The sequence below is a fragment of the Mytilus californianus genome, unplaced genomic scaffold (assembly GCF_021869535.1).
Source record: "Mytilus californianus isolate M0D057914Y unplaced genomic scaffold, xbMytCali1.0.p SCAF_6, whole genome shotgun sequence".
In the NCBI taxonomy this organism is placed as follows: Eukaryota; Metazoa; Mollusca; class Bivalvia; order Mytilida; family Mytilidae; genus Mytilus; species Mytilus californianus.
The window spans coordinates 75,066,120-75,082,018 of record NW_026262712.1 but is presented as its reverse complement, the minus strand read 5'-3'; the positions used below and the strand labels follow the sequence as shown (position 1 = coordinate 75,082,018).

The following is a 15,899-nucleotide window of genomic DNA, read 5'->3' as shown; positions in this document are numbered from 1 at the left end:
TTTATTTCCGTTGCAAAGACCCTGAGTGGATCAATAGTAATTCCAAATAATGCCATCTTTAATGACCTAAAAACAGTATCGTAACTTTATACCTTCTGAATAAGTCTGTTTAAAGGTTTGGTTAGCTTTTGAATTGAATGACGACATGTTTGTGCTTTGTATAGAATATTACCATAAAAGATTGGATGTGAAATACCTGAACGTATAATATGTCTGCAGGTTGATTCATATTTACGAATGATGTCCTTGTACCGATGATAAAATTTATTAAAAATTATTAAATATTTTGACAAGTTTGTGATATCGAAAACCCTGGTGTAATAATTTTCAGCAGTACAGCGACTTTTTCCGTTGAAATCAAATATGTTGTTGCATACACGAGCGAATCGAACAAGTTGAGATATATAAACACCGTAAGATGGTGACAAGGGAACGTCACCATCTAAAAATGGATAATTAACAATATGAAATGAAAAAATCATCTCTTTATATAAACACCATGAGATGTTTACATTCTTGGTACACCAGCTTTCGGTTGCGGCGGTGTAACAGTATGGAGATGTTTTCCAAATGACTCTAAATAAAGGCAACAGTAGTATACCGCTGTTCAAAAGTAAGGCTTGTAAGCTTGCTATGCATTTTATTGATTGTACCCTGAATAGATAAAGATACTGGGATGACATCCTGAACACGATAATATCGCCTTATTTTGAAAATCACGCGTAATATTAGATATTTGGATATGAAAATTTCTTTTTTAAAAGATATGGGTGGTACTGAACTTGCAAATATATTATATATGCACTTTTGTGTTGACATGATATATCATTGCTATGTTCCTTTTCTATCAATTGACTGCCTATAAAATGTTGAATTATTCGAAACACTTCAAAGATTGCCTTCGTCATACTTGGAAAAAATATTCTGAATTTTCGGTTTTAGATGATCTTCAACTTGGTTTTTGATTTTGCCTCCCAGCTGTTTTGATTCGAGATCCACTGATGAGGCTTGTGAAGAGGAAACAAGCGTCTGGCGTACCAAATAATAAGTCTGGTATCTTTGATGGTTGTTTTTTTTTTATAATTTGGTATGCTAGGCGCGGCTACGAAGTGATAACATTAATTACATGTAGTGTATGTTGAATTACTAATTTTAAACTTAAAAGAGGAAAAGAATAAAAACAAAACAGACGTTAAATTCATCTTCGTTACTCATTATTACCGTTTGATTGAGTTTTTGATTTCCAGATGCAGTGAAATAATGTATTACTGCTATATTGTCGAACGTTATATTAGAATTGCCTTCAAAAATATTCTGTCCATCTCTATGGAAAACACCCACTAGCCATCTTGAAAAATGAAGCAGAGAGTTTCGCCATACATGCTTTCGTCCAAAATCAAAAGGCTACAACAAATGAAGAGTAATAGTGATTTGATTATATTCACAGCCTTTATCAATTTGTACTTACATCAAAAAGTTACGATTTTTATTAATTTCCTGTTACATATGTCTATATGAGACTTCTTATTTAGTATTGTCTACCTCTTTTAAAAACAGATTCTGTAAATGCTAAAAAGTGAAACAAAGTACTTGTATTAAGATTCACGATTTTTACTTCAACGTTAACTTTTTATTATTTACCTGATGTAAAAATTTCTCACATGCTTCTAAACGACACAACACAATAAACTTGATGATGTTCTGTGAATGAGTTGAATCTATATCTGACAAATGATCGATGTCAGAAGACGTTATCTCCTCCATATTGTACGATACAGCAAAAATTTCAACTTCGGAAAGATCTTGATTAAACTGAGCTGCTTCTTTTTCTAAAATTGAAAAGTGTCTAGAATAATTATAAAAATAACGTTGAAATTGAAATTTAGAATCTAAAATACAAAAGATTAATTAATATATTGCAAAGCTCAAAATCTTTAAAAGTCCTTTTCAAATTAGAGAATTTAAATATCAAAAATGGAAACTACAAAAACATAGTTTTAATGTTAGTATATAAAACAAAGAAAATGAGGTATGATAACGTGAGCAAAGCCATACCGCAAAGTAAGCTATAAAAGGCCCCGAAATGACCAATGTCAAATAATTCAAACGAGAAAATCGTATGATTTGTTTTATCTTTTATCACTGTGATTTACATATTTAGAACTTTTAATAATTATTATACCTGAAACATAATATTCACACATCCTTACTTTGCATGAAAATCTTTGTTGCTGTACGTAAACATTCAATATATTTTGTATCGATCTGATGAGTTATGTCCTTTTCAACTGAATTTTATAGTTTGTTCTTATGTTGTACTCTAACACTACTGTCCCAGGTTAGAAGAGGGTTGAGCGCTCACAAACATATTTAACCCCGCCACATTCTTCATGTGCCTGTCCCAAGTCAGGGGCCTGTAGTTCAGTGGATTTCTTTTGTTCATGTCTGTCATATTTGTTTATCGTAAATTATTTTGTTATAAATTAGCCGTTAGTTTTCTCAATTGAATTGTTTTATATTTTTCATTTCATAGGCGTGTTTTTTTTTCAACAGAAATTTTGCATTCACGTGATAACGCTTGACACCACATTTTGTTGACTTATTCCTTTGATTCATTAGAGAGACTTCAAACTAAGTTTAAATGTATTGCATTGTGAACAGTTTCTTGTCTTTTTGTTTTGGTTTGTTCCCCAACCTCCAACTTTACCGATTATCTAACCTTACTTGTATTTGTCCTATTCAAATCCGTTAAGTAATTTTAGTTTTAAGAATTCAACAGGAAAGGTAATAATGTCAAGTAGTCACAAAACAAAAACAAAGCAAATTATTTAAAGAAAGATAACAGATAACAAACAAAAACAAAGTTGCATAATACAAGAAACGAAAAAAGCAAAAGCAAAATCGAATTGTTTTTAATTCAGCTCGCCTTCCAACAGTTTAGAAACAAATCCATTGTCACAAAGCAAAAACCATTTAGAACTAAATCAAGGTAAACACTTAGATAGAGAACACATTATGATCTTCCATCCGTAATACGTTTTTTGCTATTGTTGTGTCCAAAATTGAGATTATATGCTATTGTTGTTTTGAAAAAAATAATTCTTCTAATGAATGTCTGTTTTTATTAAAACACCAGGAAATGATAGCAAACTGGACAATCTTGATTTTTGCCTCAACAAAACGACTACTCAGACGACTATCAGTATCTCATATAAAAACGTAGAAGCGTTTGTAAATAACAAAAATGAAAAGGTGCAAAAAGTTCCATTTTTGGCCCCAAATATAGTGCAAATTTATGAGTAACTGTACCTTCTTTACAATTAACCCTTATATAACGTTAGCATTAAGGAAACACATTTCACATTTAATGAACTACCACATCAACAAACGAAAACGACTATAGTAGATTTTATATAATTTCCTGATTTCTTTTTTTTTTTCGTATCATATTTTGAGTACATTATGAAGAGCAAGCTTTTTATTGAAAAATTTTGTTATTTGGCTGCGGACAATTTTTCCAAACAAGAAAATATGAAACGAAAACTGCATAAGTCGGAATTTTTCTTCGTCTCCGTGACATTATCATGACGTCGTAACTTTGTAAATCTTCCTTATTTCATTTTATGGACATTTCCTACATTATCAGTAAATTTTAAATTCTCTAAAACTTGGACCAAAAATGGGCCTCAATTGATCTTAAAACCACTTAATTTTAGTTTCTTTTCATGATAAGGTATATTAATCAACCTAGGTAAATGGGAGTAAATGAACAATCGTCTTTTCCATTACTATGCATAGGTATTATGACACCGGAAGTGTACGGGAAAATGAACGAATGTGAAAGTCGTATTGATCAATATGTGTTGGTTTTGATTTTATGAATGCATGTCTCTTATGTTATACACTCTTTTCTAATTTTGCATAATGTAATGAACATTGTCCTTATGAACTAATATTGCTTAAAAAAAGTGCACCTTTTACCATTCCGACTTAAGGATGTTCACTCCACTTGATTTTGAATTTTTCCCAGATATTTGGAATCCTCTGGTTTTATCCATGTAGTGCCATTAAAAATTTTGCCCGCTAACCCCCACTTTTCTTTCCATAAGTTGATTACATTTAGTTTGAAATGCCTTCTTTGAAAATCTTATGAAATCCTTGTTATTTTTTCATTGTTTATGAAAGAAAAAAGCTGCCAATGTTAAATGTATGAAAAATCTAGAGAGAATCATTTCCCGCCAAACTTTCAGTGGCTTATATCTCGAAAACAAGCACACGGATCCTTCATTTTCTGCTGCTTTTTTGTTCCTTTATTCATATACCATCAATTTATAACAGTCTTTAAAAAAGCTTGTTATTTCAAAACTGAGTAGCAAACATCCTTAAAGTATGCGCTTTCAACTGTTTTTCTTCTCATTTGATTACACAATTTATTTCATAAATGCTCATGCTTTTATGTCTACCTGGTATTTTCGATTTACGTTTTTAAACTTCATTTTTACTGCAAAACTATTTTAAAGCATATTTTTATATTGTTTTCAACTGTTTAATCAGATATATGGTTATTGGCTTTTGATGAACTGATATCAAGATAACTAAGTGCATGCGACTCCTACAATTAAATTTGAAATGTTATATAGCATTGCGACATGCTGGCTTAAGTGCGTACTACAATGTACTTACTTAATAATACTAGTACCTTTAACGAACAAAATTATGTATAAAACAAATGCAAACTACCTTATTCTCTCAATTGGATATGCATTCATAATTGGAAAGCACTTATGTATAATTACATATGTTACTAGACGTTACTGTAAAACAAGAAGATCGAAACAATACTCATGATAAAAAATTCAACTAAAATACATACAACTATGACCATGATGACTGATTCTTACTTGATAATTGACTTCTGCTATTTATGTAATAATTTTTTTTATAATCTTAATCTCTACAAGAGAGGCGACAGATACCAAAGGGACGTTCAAACTCATAAATCAAAAATAATCTGAAAACGCCATGGCTAAAAAAAGAAACAGACAAACAACAGCACAAAAAAGACGACAAAGAAAACTAAAGACAACACAAACCACCAAAAACTTGAGTTGATCTCAGGTGCTCAGGAAGGGTAAACAGATCCTTCTCCACATGTGGCACCCGTTGTGTTGCACATATAAGTACACACCCGGATGTAAGTTTAATACGTCCCTAGAATTAACGAAGGCATGATTGCAACTTTACTACTTTGAACTCATGGTTAAATAACTTCCTTGTTAACAGCAACCCTTGGGAATCATGATAGGAAATACTAACCCATGAATATCGTATCAATTTGGAGATATAAACTCCGTATGTAGGCGCTGCAGAAATGTTGCTACATAAAAATGGAAAGTTCACAATTGGGAAGCTGAAATCATCTCTGTTCACAATTGTGAAGCTGAAATAATCTCTTTTGTCGTTAAGTTTTGTTTTCAACCGACCCTCATTGTCAATTTCTAGATGTAAGTCAAGATATGAGGCAGACTGTATCTGTTGTAACCTTTATCGAAAGTACGATGGGATAGATGCGTTCAACATAGTCACCGAATTTTGAATTATTTAGTGAGAGAATATCATCTATATACATGTAGCTGAAAGTGAAGTTAAAGGATACTGCTAACTTCACTTCTCTTCCTAAGAAGTTCCTGTATAAAGCCAGACTCATGTGAATAAAGAAACAAGTCGGCAAGAAGGTCAACACAGTTGGTTCTCATTTGAATGCCAATTGTTTTTTTGAAAAACACGTCCTCCAAACGTAAAAGATACTTTGTCTATCAAGAAATCAAGCATCTTGATAATGTTAGTTTCAGAAAAAAATTTATTTGAATCAGAGTGATGTTTTAGAAAGTACGATTTATCTATCCCTAAGACAAGGTATTTGTACGTCAACCATTCTTTTTGTGTAACAAAGCAGGACCACCTTTTTCAATTTGTCTTTTAGTTTGGATGGGGAATACTTCTGAAAAGTATAGAAAAGTCATATGTTTAAATACTATTGCAAGAAAAAAGAGTCTAGATTGTATGTTCTCTAAAAGATCTTTACATTTTTTTAGTATCCACACTTATTTCACGTCACCTCTAGAAAAGATAGTTTCACAATAACTTTGAAGCCCGGCTTTGATTGCTGATAAAATTGATGTAAATAATTTAGCACTTGGAAGACCCAGCAATATAAAGTTGTTTGTGAGGACAGCTGTGTAGTTTAGGTAATCAATACAGTGAAGGAAGATCCAGTTCTTCATTTTAGGTTGAAATTCCAAGGGAACATAGAACAGATCAATGATTATCAAGGATTTTCCCCTTGGTAAGTGTCGTGAGGATATATGTTGAGTTTCCAAGTGAATTGTCAATACCTAATTCATTTATTAAGCAGTTTATGTAATGTGATTTACACACAAAAACGACGTTGTTTGGGGCTTTATCTGTGGAGTTAACAACATATTTGTCATGAAGGTAGGAAAGGTGTTTTGCAACATTTGGGTCTTTTTAATTATGATTTGTATCAAAAACCTCACAGCCTCAATCTATTCAGAAAGAGTATCTACGTCTTCTTTCTAGCGTTTCACCCATTGCCTGGCATAATGCTCGACTGAATCCATCAGTACTGTGAATTCATTTATTTTCGTGGGTATCAATTTTCGTGGATTGAGGAAACATTGCATTTTCGTGGATATTTGATTTTGTGGTTTTGCCAAAGTCTGCATACAAGCCTATAGAACATTTGTATTTCATTGAACATTTGAATTTGTGGGTCACCTTTACCCATGAAATCCACGAAAATTGATATCCCACGAATAATAATGAATCAACAGCATTTTTAAGTTGTGTTTCCAATTGATGGATTTAGATTAACGATATTTCGGGCCTTTTGATAACACATTTCGAAGAAAAGTGTAATTAACAATGTTAAGGTCACCAATAATAACGTGGCCAGTTGGATTGTATATGGATGGGAGACTAGCACAGGTGTAATCAGAAGGTTTAAACTTGAAGTCGTCAATATTGAGATCTTGCAACACGTGTTTGTAATTGAAAATTTTAGTTGTAATAGGTTTGGTATAGGTATAAGAAATAACAAGTACAGACTGATCTTTAAAATAGGGAGGTATTTTCGAGTGAACTAGTTTATGGTGTAGGATATTGCCCAAGTTGATGGCATCAAGACCTTTGTTGGCAAAGGAAAGTTTAAGAAAGGATCTTTTTTCCTTTTCATCTCTTCCAATGCGAACTGGTTTGAAAAGTTTGTGACTGGCAATACCCGAGTTGATAGCTATAAGTTTGTATTGGTTTGCATGGGAGTTTGTAACAGTGGTTTCCAAACATAAGTTGTACAGATAATGAAGTTTTGAAAGGGAAAATGAATAAAGCTTCATGCTAATGTGATAAATATCTAACATAGAGACATCATGGAGAGTAGGTGATGTATAATGACGATGACCAAGACTGTGTCTACGTCAATATCGTTTAATATCGTTAAAGGATTGTCTTCTGGCCGTTGAATGTCTTACCAATATCATACGATAAGCTCGTTTCCTCAAAAATGTGTGTTGTTCACTTCAAGTTCATTTGATTTTGTACAATTAGTCCATTGACAAACATCATATTTCAGTAAAATCTAATTTACAAAAATGAAGCAACAAACTTGAATTCTTTATTTCAAAAACAGTCCGTTCACATCTATTACCAACAGTTGTCTTTATCAAACTGGACACTAGTGAGCAACAAAAATCTAGTTTGGCGGATTTTAATTACCGATACCCTTCTACGAATGTTTTTTAAAGAACGGGACCGAAAAAAAATCTGCCATCTTTTTTTTTTTACGAGATAAATTAAAGATGAAATTGTGAAAAAAAATTGCAAAAGCACTAAAGATAATAACTATGCTTTTAGTATACTACTTTAAAGTAACACTAGGGATACCTATTAAATGTGGTAAAAGAATAACTTAATAATTTATAACATGACTATATATTTTCTCTTTTGTATCGATTTTATAATCAATAGTTATAATAACTAATACTATTCACATAGTGCAGACATATGCTTATTTTCATTTTTTAAACTAGTATGTATAAACTAAACACAATTTCCATCATTGTATGCCAATTTTACTTATAAGGAAATAAAAATTGAATTACATATGTATGACACGAATTCAACGACCCTTATATGCCTTTTGTATTCTATTGTCATAAAAAGAGAGGGGAAAGATACCAAAGCGATATTCAAACTCACAATTCGAAAACAAACTGAAAATGCCATAAAATGAAAATACTACAAATTCTATTAATTTCTTGATTTCATATTTCATCAAAAGACATCGATACATGTAGTAATTATGCAACTTATTAAATGAACTCCATTACTGAACAGATAACATGTGCTACATTAAACGAAGTTACAAAAGTAAGACAGAAACTTTGTTTGAAGTAGCTTCGACAAAGAAGAATCAATAATAAGTCTACTTATGATTTTAACTTATAAGCTACCGTTTTGATCTAGTAATTTGGGATGATATTATAAACTTACAAAATTATATTTATATTCAAAGAATAAACACAACGATTTCCAGGCAACCTGTGTAAGTTTAGTTTGAAAAGTTTTAGTGTGATATCGCTAACATTCCTAATAAAGGTAAATATAGAAAAAGAAAGACGAAAGAAACCAAACGGAAATTTAAACGCATAGTCAAAAGTCAAGCTACAACGCCGTGACAATACAAACGAAAAACGAGCTAAAAAAATGAAGAAAAAAAAACAGTCGGAAACAGCCAACATAGAAAACTAAGGACTGAGCAACACGAACCTTACCAAAAACCGGGGATGATCTCAAGTGTTCTTATGGGTAAGCAGATCTTGTTCCGCATGTTGCAGCCGTCGTGTTTCTCATGTAAGGAAAAATTTGGTGTTGTCATATACGAGGTCAATGTGGTTACGACAATTGAAGCATATTCGTCGTCATATTTGATACAGATATTCTATAACCGTAAACCACCTCATCATGACGTCCATTAAATTTTCACCACTTGGAAACCTTGTTTAAATAGCTTCTTTGTAATCAACAACCATCTATCAAGGAAATCAAAACATGAAATGCCAGCTATGGCATGTCGTATCAACACAAATTACATATACATGAGCTGCTGGATGTTGCTACATACAAATGGAATGTTCACGAATTGGACGCTGAAAACATACCTTTTGTCGTAAAGTTTTGTATGCAACCGACCCTCATTGCCAATGTCTAGATAGATATAAGTCTACATATGAAGCTGACTTAACTGTATCTGTTTTATCATTTATTTCATGTTCGATGGTACAGTATAGATGTGTTCAACATAGTCACCAAATCTGAATTATTTAGTGACAGGACATCATCTTTATAGCGGAATGTGAAGCTAAAAGATAATTATAGCTTCTTTTACTTTTCCTTAGAAGCTTCTGTATGAAGTCTTGCCAAAATGAATAAAGGAAGTAGTCGACAAGAATAGGATACATTTATACTTTAAGGAATGGTTCTTACAAATTGAATTAAGAAAATCTAATTTTTGAAATAAAAAAAAAACTCATTGTTTTCAAAATTTTAAAATATATTTTCAACATATTGAATACGCTAAATCCTTCAAATACTATTATATCTATTTTACTTGCTTTTTTAACGTTTTTGGAGATTTAAATTCCCATAGTCAACATGGCAATACTGTTCTATAAATCTTTAAATCATGCTGCCAAAACTGTAATGTTTTTCTTCACATCAGCAAACCAAACTTTAAAAAAAAATTTTGTAAAGTTTGTTTAATCAATTTTAGTATAAGAAGAAAATTAAAAAAAGGGTTAACAGCCATTATTTAACAATAGGGAACGGTATTATATCGAATGCTTCCTTTTTTATTCTTAGATCTCCTGCGGCGTGGAATACAGTTATATAAAAAAAAAAGTATTTTACAATTATTGTCTGTTTTGTTCTTTCATTAGTTGTACTTATTAAAGCCCAGTTCTCTGTTCTATGTGTTTGATGCTGTTTGTATTTATTTTGTTTTTCGATAGTCTTTTGCTTTGTCGGTGGGTTAATAATTTATTAGTGTATATCCTATATCTCTTTTCATTCACCTTAACAATTTTTAAAGTATGCGATTTCATTAACAAATCAAGAAAATTAATGATTTCTTAAATTTGTTTTTGTATTTCTTTCAAGGTTTGTTCTTTTTTGTTTTTGACTGCTGCTGTATTGAGACAATTATTTCTTTGTTTGGTTCTTTCAGAATTTAAGCATGCCAATATATATACACACACATATATATATATATACAAATCTAAATTGAAAACAACGTTCAAACCTATGATTGCGTATATATATATATATATATATATATATATATATATAAAATATAAAAGATGTGGAGTATACGACAATATATGTTACAGAAACAGATAGATCTATATAGAGCTATACAGAAATGTGCATGTGTATAGAATGTCTAGCTGTAACTAGTCATTTCCCTTCAAATTTGGTTAAATGGACTAACAAAAGATTAATAAAAACTCAATATAATATCAGTACCGAAAGGCACTTATCTTTGAATGCTTGCAGTTACTAAAAGCAAGCTAACATATCCTAATCTACTGATTCGAAATCATGCCGTCTCATTATCTATTATGGATGATTTACTCAACAGTAAATTTGGTACTGCAACAACATGATTAGGCTAAAAGCCACCAACCGCCTCGGTAGTCTCGTGATAGAGTGTTCGCCTCACGTGCGGGAGGTCGTGGGTTAGAACCTCGGCTGGATCACACCAAACACTTTAAAATTGGTATTTTCTCTGCAATCGGAAAGACTGGTTGGCTCGGAGTCTGAATAATTTGTCGAGGTAAAGTGACATGTCTTCTTGTGGACTAGTACTTTATGAACTTGCAAGTTAAAACTCAAGTTCAGCGTCTAGTAAAAAGCAGGGTTAATATTCATATCACATTAACATACGTCCTAGTATGCATTTAAGTCGCCAGTGGACGTTAAACAGTCACTATCATTTAAAATAACCCATGATAACCTATACTGTATATCAATGAAGAAAAACGAAAGATAATTTAAGTATTGATTTAAATAGTTCTATCATAGATATATATGTATAAATTGCTGTAATTACGTGCATACCGTCACCTTGTATCTATGTAATTTATTTCTATATATCCGTATGATGGTATAGTCACGGTGAAAGTCGAAAAAAAACGTATATCTTTTAATTCATAGATTTAGTTGTCTCTGATGTATACATGTAACTCATGCATCATGAGTGCATTCAGTGCATCATTTACCGATTGCGTTCTCATGCATTCGAAAAGATAAGCCCTTATATCATGGAAATCGACCATCAAAATTTAGTTTTCTATTTCAACCTACATGTAACCGCGTTCAATATATAATATTACATTGATTATTCATTATGCCAAAAAATGAATGCCATATCAATATAACTTATTTTGTTCTTTTTGAACAATTGTAGATGTTGACTTGTTAAGTTTACACAAAACGTCGAGAAAATATATACGGGTTATGTTCTTCTCATATGTCTTATGATGGTATGATACTAAACCCCTAACGGGAGGGATTGTACTTGATTTTCATATGATGAAGACATAATCTTTCAATCAGTTTAATTGAGGTCTGGAGCTGGCATGTCAGTAACTGCTAGTAGTCCTTTGTTCATTTATGTATCATTGTCATTTTGCTTAGTTTCTTTTGTAACCTATTTTGACATCGGACTCGGACTTCTTTTGAACTGAGTTTAACTGTGCGTATTGCTATGTGCTTCTTTATTCTACATTGGCTAGATGTATAGGGGGATGGTTGAGATCCCACAAAACATGTTTAACCCCGCCGCATTTTTGCGCCTGTCCCAAGTCAGGAGCCTCTGGCCTTTGTTAGTCTAGTATGTTTTTTAATTTTAGTTCATTTATATGTTTTGGAGTTTAGTGTGACGTACATTTCACTGAACTACAAATGTAGCACACAATTTTAGTAAGGGGCCAGCTGAGGACCACCTCCGGGTGCGGGATTTTCTCGCTGCATTGAAGACCTATTGGTGGCCTTCGGCTGTTGTCTGCTCTTTGGTCGGGTTGTTGTATCTTTGACATATTCCCCATTTCCATTCTCAATTACACATCTATTACTTGTGCGTGTCTTAATGATGTACACATTGAATATTTCTCAATAATTCAAACAATATATGTGGTAAAGAAATAAAATAACTAATGGCGGAGATGCAGTTCGCGATCAAGGCAAATCATTTGATGAAACAAATTGTGTTGCTGCTTAATTTAAGGATCAGTGCTGAGATCTTTTTCTCATTTTACTTTACAATATGAGAAAATGATCAAAGAAAACAATAAAATTCGCTCCATGTGTTCTTTGATTCGTTTGGCCTTGAAATAATTCTAAGACATTTACTACTTTAACTACCGACGGACATAAAAATGACCAGATTGATTAAAGAGTTATGTAGTGCTTTGTGGAACTGTTGTATGTCCTTCCATTAATGCTTAGATTAGACCACTCCTTTATATAATCTTCTAGTATTTCTTACTTTTCTGATAATAATTTGTATATCAAATACGTATAGTGGTTTATACATGTATTTTTGTCATTTTTTTTTTGTTTCATTTAATCAAAACATTACATGCAAATCATCTCAGATATGATAACTTTCTCAAACTGCAAGGAGAACCATGTTGGAAAGACTTGGAGCAGTATTTGCAAAATGATCAAACTTTATTAGCAGCAAATTTGGCAACCGGCATACAGAAATGTGAACATTAAGAAACTTGTGCTGGAGAAAAAATAATGTCCCTACTTTCAAGATTCCAGTTCCATCACAGGAGCATATGCAGGACCTAGCGAGTAAAACGCAAACTAGCATACAATTGTTTTGTTAAAATTGATTTGAGTGTCTACTATTCACGGTCAAATCCACAATTCACATGTGGTAAATAAGGACTGAGCTGCCATATTGATTTGATGAAATCAACACATGTTCGACTAACGCAATATAATCGAAAATAGAACAATAATTATCTCAAAAACACTATATTAATCTGAAAATTATCCAAATTTGAAGCGTACAGTACCGGAATAACCTTCAGTTTGAAATTTTTCATTCTTGTGACATGAAATTTCGCGGAAATTTATTTCATTTTAAATTTAAACAATTTCCAAGCGTCTTTGCAATATTTCATTTTGTGATGCCTAAGATTATGAATAACAGTTCTGTAATTGCAATATACATTCCAAAGATCCTGTATCTATGTTAGAGAGGGCAATTTTTTAGAATCAACACTCGCGTAGACGATTGAAATACTCGAAAGTACTCCTATAATCGGACAATATCGCTAATCGAAGATTTTATTGTAAAGTTTTCTTGTTATTATGTTGTCTCTTTTATTACATCCGGATCATTTAATTCCCTAACCACACGCATAACATATAAGAATTGAATACATTTGGAATCAAATGTATTTACAAAAGTAAACGATCCGTTTACCGTCATAGTTAGACAAAATATCTAATGGTATGGAACGCCAAAACTGTCTTGTTTTGCCCAATTTCCTTATATGATGTGCATTTACCTTTATATGATGTCCAATTGTCATTATATGATGTACAAACACCTTTGTATGATGTGTAAATATCCTTATATGATGTGCAAATATCCTTATATGATGTGCATATATACTTATATGATGTGCAAATATCCTTATATGATGTGCAAATATCCTTATATAATGTGCATATATACTTATATGATGTGCAAATATCCTTACATGATGTGCAAACATCCTTATATGATGTGCATATATACTTATATGATGTGCGCATATACTTATATGATGTGCAAATATACTTATATGATGTGCAAATATACTTATATGATGTGTAAATGTACTTATATGATGTGCAAATGTACTTATATGATGTGCAAAGATCCTTATTAATGTGCAAATATACTTATATGATGTGCAAACATATTTATATAATGTTCAAATATCCTTATAGGTTGCACTTTGTAAATACAGCTGTTTCACAAGCCACGCTCTTTTGGGGAAATATATAATATTCATAGATATTTTGTTTTGTTTACGTACTGGTTCCGAGATATGTTTGTTGGTGTTTTAACGCCATTTTTAAGCACCACATTTGGGCTATTTCGTGGCGGCCAGTTTTTATTGGTGGAGGAAGCAGGAGTGCACTGAGGAAACCACCGACCTTCGATAGGAAAACTGACAATCCTAGTCAATTAAGATTGGAGTCGAGTGCACCCGCACGAGCGGGGTTCGAACTCACAACCTCAGTGTTGACTGGCTAGTGATTACAGTAGTAGAACTACTTAGACCACTTGGCCACCGAGGCCCCCGGTTCCGAGAGATGATCTATATGTTTCATCTCATAGAGAAATAACTTGGGAATGTTACCAGTATAAAAACAGATGGTTTGGAGGTAGGAATAGTACAGAATTTTAGTACAAGTTTAAACTCTTAGAATTTCGGGGCATATAAATGTTGAAAATATGCCGCACAGCCCTATGTTTTGACTTTTGAATAAAAAAAGTAGGGCATATCAACTTTCTGTTCTAGGATATACATTTTTACGAAACTTCATAGTAAAATTGGCACAGCTTTAGCCGCAAAGGGAGTTCCTATGGGAAATTGCATTGTCTATATTTACAGAAGTGCAACCTATATGATGTTCATTTTCCCTTATATTATGTGCAAACATCTTTATATGATGTGGTTGTGTCATCATATTATGTGCTTGTAACCTTATATGATGTGGTTCGGTTTACTTCATTATATGATGTCAAAACGTACTTATATGATGTGCTTTCATCGTTGTTATAACTGATTCCGATCGGAATTACTATAAACCCGGCTCAAATCTGTAGCTATAGTTTGAAAAATGGTGTGAAATTTTAAATGATATTAACATTGGCACGTGTGGTACCTTACAAAGATGAAAAAATCACATTTTTTGTAGTTGTTGGAAAATTGTCAAAATATGAATAGCAAAGTTTAGGTTAAATCGATGAGTCTACAATAATGAACATACGGTTAAACTTATTACATTATGGGTCCACAACTGTGTATTGAGCACATGGAGTTCAAATATTTGATCTACCAGAAGATATTCTGCATTTTTTTTAATGCCAGTTTACTGTTTCTGATCGAGCAGCTCCAGTCTCGTATCACCTAGCGAAAGTGCATTTAATAGAAAAAAATATGACAGTGCAATTTAACAAAAATCAACGTTTCAAACATTTTGGAGGAAGATTAAGATTAATTAATACAGGAGCTAGTTTAAGAATTTCCCGGCTGCGGTGAAAATATGATAAAACAACCTTTATTGCAAAAGACACCAATTAAATCACAGTCATTTTTAAAAGTATATCATAACAATAGCTATAAAATCATCGACGCATGCATAATTATACCGATATGGGTTATTGATTAACTTATTGATTAATTAATTAATTAATTGATTGATTGATTTATTGATTGATTGATTGATTGATTGATTGGTTGCTTGATTGATTGATTGGTGATAAATGCCACTTTCAACACTATAGTGCTATTTCGTGGCGGTCAGTTTATATTGGTGGAGGAAGCCGTAGTGCCCGGGGAGAACCACCGACCTTGGGTAGGAAAACTGACAATTCTAGTCAATTAAGATTGGAGTCGAGCTTACCTGCCACTTGCAGGATTCGAACTCACAACATAAGTGTAAACAGGCTAGTGATACAGTATTTCGATAACTTAGACCACTCGGCCACCGAGGTCCCCCGGTATGGATGAAAAAAGATATTGGAT

The 15,899-nt window shown here is 32.3% G+C and overlaps 1 protein-coding gene across 2 annotated transcripts in view; it reads right to left on the bottom strand.

The window, feature by feature from the left end:
* Nucleotides 1–15,899, bottom strand: part of LOC127704949 (glutamate receptor U1-like) — a 60,282-nt gene that overhangs the window by 16,151 nt on the left and 28,232 nt on the right. For both annotated transcript variants that reach the window (XM_052209190.1, XM_052209191.1), the window contains exons 2-3: nt 1,642–1,829; nt 1,222–1,404 (exon numbers count right to left, since the gene is read on the bottom strand). In XM_052209190.1, the coding sequence (XP_052065150.1) occupies nt 1,222–1,404; nt 1,642–1,829 (371 nt within the window). The remainder of the gene's footprint in view (nt 1–1,221; nt 1,405–1,641; nt 1,830–15,899) is intronic.